This window comes from Penaeus vannamei, chromosome 40, assembly GCF_042767895.1.
Source record: "Penaeus vannamei isolate JL-2024 chromosome 40, ASM4276789v1, whole genome shotgun sequence".
NCBI lineage: Eukaryota > Metazoa > Arthropoda > Malacostraca > Decapoda > Penaeidae > Penaeus > Penaeus vannamei.
In genome coordinates, this window is record NC_091588.1 from 18,835,220 (window position 1) to 18,840,219 (window position 5,000).

Consider the following 5,000-nt stretch of genomic DNA (forward strand, 5'->3'; position numbering starts at 1 on the left):
CCTTACCGCTGCGGCAGCACAGATAGATAGGTAGATAGGGAGAGAGAGAGAGAGAGAGAGAGAAAGAAAGTAAAAAAGAAACACTAGGAGTCAACTAGAAATGCCAAAGTATTAATCATTCACGGGGAACGAAAGAGAGGAAAGAGAAAGAGAGAGAGAGAGAGAGAGAGAGAGAGAGAGAGAGAGAGAGAGAGAGAGAGAGAGAGAGAGAGAGAGAGAGAGAGAGAGAGAGAGAGAGAGAAAAAGAGAAAGAAAGACAGAAAAGAATAATACACACCGTAAACCCGGAAGAAATTAAAAGCCATCTATCAGGAAGTCGAAGAGGATGAGTAACAAGGACGAAAGGAAACGCTGCGTCGAGAGGTTTCATCAGCACAGATGCTTTAGGCTTATTAATCCAAGGAAATAACTGAGCGTTTCTCCTTACACATCTGCCATATACATAGATATCCACTCACTCACAAACACATGCTCAAACACAGACACACACACACATACGTTCAAACACAGACACGCATACATGCTCAAACACAGACACACACACACACACGTTCAAACACAGACACGCATACATGCTCAAACACAGACACACACACACATACGCTCAAACACAGACACACACACACACACTTACTCAAACACAGACACACACACACATGCTCAAACACACACACACACGCATACACCTATATATATGTGTGTGTATGTATATGTATGTGGCCAGAATATGAAAAACAAAAAACTGACTGTAACGTTTCGAGATCGTCAGGTGTTCCTCTTCAGGCCCTTTCTTTGATTCAGTTCATGTCCAGTAGGTCTTTCTGCTTCTACTCCTACTCCTACTCCTTCCCATTCCCAATCTTATAAATTTACCATGATTATTTTTGTGCATCCAGTTCGCTTATTCATTTCGTCTGAAGAGGAAGTCTTAACGAGTACGAAACGTTAAGTGCCATTTCAATTTTTATTTTCACGGCTGTGGTTCCTTCAATATATATATATATATATATATATATATATATATATATATATATATATATATATATATATATATATATATATATATATATATATATATATATATAAACACATGCTTCTTACGTGAGATTTCCCTGTTTTCTTCTTCCCTCTACTTTCTTCTCAATTAGAAAAAAGGATAAACAAATGGAATGGACAAGGGAGGAAACCCAAGGAATATGTTTTCATCTTTTCCAAGGACCTGAGCCAATATCCCACGGCAGAGAACAGCGCGCGGGCTCTGTCCTGTGTCGCGACGGGTAAACAGTGACCACATTTGCCAGGCAACACACACACACACACACGCACACACACACACACACACACACACACACACACACACACACACACACACACACACACACACACACACACACACACACACACACACACACACACACACACACACATACACAAACATACACACACATATATATTTCCTTTTACGCTTCTATTCGCGTCTCTCTATCTCTCTCTCCCTTTCTCCCTTCCCCCTCTCTCTCTTTTCCTTCCCCCCTCTTTCTATCCCTCTCTCCCTTCCTCCTTCCCCACCCCCTCTCTCTCTCTCTCTTTCTCCCTCACCCCCTCTCTCTCCTTCTCCCCCCCCTCTCTCTCTCTTTCTCCCTCCCCCCCTCTTTTTCTCTCCTTCTACCCCCCCCCCTCTCTCTCTCTCCTCACCCCCAAGACCACCTCAGCGATACCACATATTCAGCAACACCTTCAGAAACACCCATTCACACTCAGCGAAACTCCAGCATCCCTTCCACGCGCATATTCTTCCTCCCCCTCCCCTCCTCCCTCCTCCCTTTCCCCTCCTCCGCCCTCCCTCTCCTCTCCCCCCATCCTTCAATCAGTTCACACTCAGAGCTTTCTCTGAAATACCCCTCCTCTCCAACCCCTCTCATTTTCCCCTCTCTTACCTCTCCTCCTTCCCCTCCCCTACTTCCCCTCCTTCTCATTCCTCCCCTCCTCTTCCCGCCCGCTCCCCCCTCCCGCGAAGCCACTCCCCCCTACCCCCTCCCTCGAAGCCACTCCCCCTACCCCCCCTCTCCCTCTAAACCACTCCCCCTACCCCCCCTCCCTCTAAACCACTCACCCTACCCCCCTCCCTCGAAGCCACTCCCCCTACCCCCCAAGGTAATGCACATTGAGTTGAGAGGAAACACATACAAGATTCGTTACCATGGCAACTGTTGCTACATCCGCTTAGCTTCCAAGAGGAGGGGGTTGAGGGGTACAAGGTACAAGTGGGAAGAAAGTGAGTGAGAAAAGAGGGAGGTTATGGGTTAAAAGAGGGAGGGGGGGAGGGGGGAGGTGTGAAGGAGCAGGAGGTAGAGAAAGGGAAAAGGAGTGATAGAGAGAAAGTACAGAAGAACGAGAGACGGGATGAAGAGGGGTGGGGTGAGGGGGTAAAGAGAGAAAGAGGAAAGGAGAGTGAGAGGGAGGAGGGGGGAGAGAAAGGAAAAAGAGAAGAGAGAGAGAGCGAGAGAGAGAGAGAGAGAGAGAGAGAGAGAGAGAGAGAGAGAGAGAGAGAGAGAGAGAGAGAGAGAGAGAGAGAGAGAGAGAGAGAGAGAGAGAGAGAGAGAGAGAGAGAGAAACAGAGAGAGAAACAGAGAGAGAAAGAGAGGCAGAGAGAGAGAGGAAAGGAAGGAAATGAAACAAAGAGAGGAGGGAAATGCATATCGCATAAATGACACACGAAGAAAAAATATAGACAAATATTCACATTTCAAGACAAACAAATATGCGGAGAGATGAACAGAGAGAGAGGGAAAGGGACAGATAAATAGATACATGGGAAGACATACAAATAGATAGGGAAAATAAGCAAATACAATTCCATCTACATACAATGTTCTTCTTCAGAAAAACCGTAACTGCAATGGAATCCCCCCCCCCCCAAAAAAAAATCAATAATTCAATCGTAAAATATAAAATGTGGAGAAGAAGAAGAAGAAGAAAATGGATAAGAGGAAGAAGAACTACAACGTATCAGACTCCATTTCTATGAAAAGGATAAACAGAAGATAAAGAAGATGATGAAACGGAAGAAGAAAAGGAGAAAGAAAAAGAAAAAGTAAACAGATAAAGAAGATGACAACAAAGCAGAAGAACAATGAAAATGTACGAGGTCCCCCTTCCCCGAAAGAAGGAAAAGAGATAAAGAAAGCAAGGAAGAAGAAGAAGAAGAAAAAAAAAGAACCAGATGGAGAAAAACAATAACACAAAAGTTCTCCACGCCCCTAAAAAAAAAAAAAAAAAAAAAAAAAAAAAAAAAAAAAAAAAGCCACACCAGGGCCCGATTCACTCACCGGCTTCGGCCTCGCCTCCCTCAGGAAGCTCTTGAGATCTCCCCCCGACAGGAGCTCCAGCACGATGAAGCGGGGGAGCTTATCGAAACACACGCCTATGAAGTGGACGATGTTGGGGTGGTCGAATTTGGACATGATAAGAGCCTCCATCAGGAAGTCCATTTCGGCCTGGTTGCTCGACATCTCTGGTAGGGTCTGCGGGGGGAGAGAGAGAGGGGGTGAGAAGGGGTGGTGGTGGGGGGAGGGTGAGAAGGGTGGTGGTGGTGGTGGGGGGGGGGGGTGAGAAGGGTGTGTGTGTGGTGGGGGGGGGGGAGGGAATGAGGGGGAGGGGTGGAGGGAGAGTGAGAGGGGGTGAGAAGGGGTGGTGGTGGGGGGTAAGAAAGGGGTGGTGGTGGGGAGAGTAGGGTGGGGGGGTAGGGGGGAGGGAATGAGGGGGGAGGGAGGGAGAGAGAGAGGGGGTGAGAAGTGGTGGTGGTGGGGGGGTGAGGAAGGGTGTGTGTGGTGGTGGGGGGGGGGGAGGGGGGAGGGAGGGAGAGAGAGAGAGGGGGTGAGAAGGGGTGGTGGCAGGGGAGAGGGAGGGGAGGAGAAGGCGTGGTGGTGGGGGGGAGGGGGTGAGAAAGGGGTGGTGGTGGGGTGTGTGTGAGAAGGGTGTGTGTGTGGTGGGGGGGAGGGAATGAGGGGGAAGGGGGAGAGTGAGAGGGGGTGAGAAGGGGTGGTGGTGGGGGGGAGAGGGAGGGAGAGAAAGGGTGGTGGTGGGGGAGAGAATGAGGGGGAGGGAAGTGAGAGGGGAGGGAGGAATGAGGGGGAGGAGAGAGAGAGAGGGGGTGAGAAGGGGTGGTGGTGGAGGGGAGGGAATGAGGAGGGAGGGAATGAGGGGGAGGGGGAGTGAATGTGAGAGGGGTGAGAAGGGGTGGTGGTGGGGGGATAGGGAGGGGAGAGAAGGGGTGGTGGTGGGGGAGCGAGGAGGAGAGGGAGAGAGAAGTGGTGGAGGAGTAGGGAGAGAAAGAGGGGGTGAGAAAGGATGTTGAGGGACAGGAGAGAGAGAGAGGGAGGGAAGGAGAGATAAATTGGGGGTGGGGAGGGAGAGAGAGGGTGGAGGATAGAAAGAGAGAGAATGGGAGAGGGGATGATGGAGGTGGTGGAAGTGGGGATGGCGATGAAGTGAAAAAAGTAGTAACATAATGAAACCAGGGATTTTCGAATAAATGCCAGTACGGTAGATACCATCACCACAAAACACACATCACAATTGAAAACAAAAAACGAAAGACCCATTTCACTCCAACACACAAACCGACATCTACAGAACTACAACTCCCCCCCCCCCCACATACACACATTACTCTAACCCTCATACATCCATGATACTAAGTGACTGGCATCCCACGACGAAGCCATCCGTGGTTACCTTCACAGCTACAGGCATTTCCACCGAATCCCCGGCATAGTTCTTCAGATATCCTTGGTACACCTCGCCGAATGCTCCTTGGCCAAGAGCTCTGTTGAAGAACGAGAGAAGTAGGATAAGAATAATGATAATAATACTGATATTGATAAAGGGCAATATTAATGAAAGTATTGATAATAATATTGTGGATAGGGATGGTGAAACATTTTGATACTGGAATTGATAACATCTGTAATATTAATATTAATGAAAACGATGATAAA

At 48.4% G+C, this 5,000-nt stretch overlaps 1 protein-coding gene across 1 annotated transcript in view; it reads right to left on the reverse strand.

Annotated features, from left to right (window-relative positions):
• Nucleotides 1-5,000, reverse strand: part of LOC113829085 (ALK tyrosine kinase receptor-like) — a gene marked incomplete at its 5' end in the record, with an annotated part of 95,408 nt that overhangs the window by 38,520 nt on the left and 51,888 nt on the right. The window contains 2 exon segments of the mRNA XM_070117352.1: nt 3,330-3,524; nt 4,738-4,828. Coding sequence (XP_069973453.1) covers nt 3,330-3,524; nt 4,738-4,828 — 286 coding nt within the window.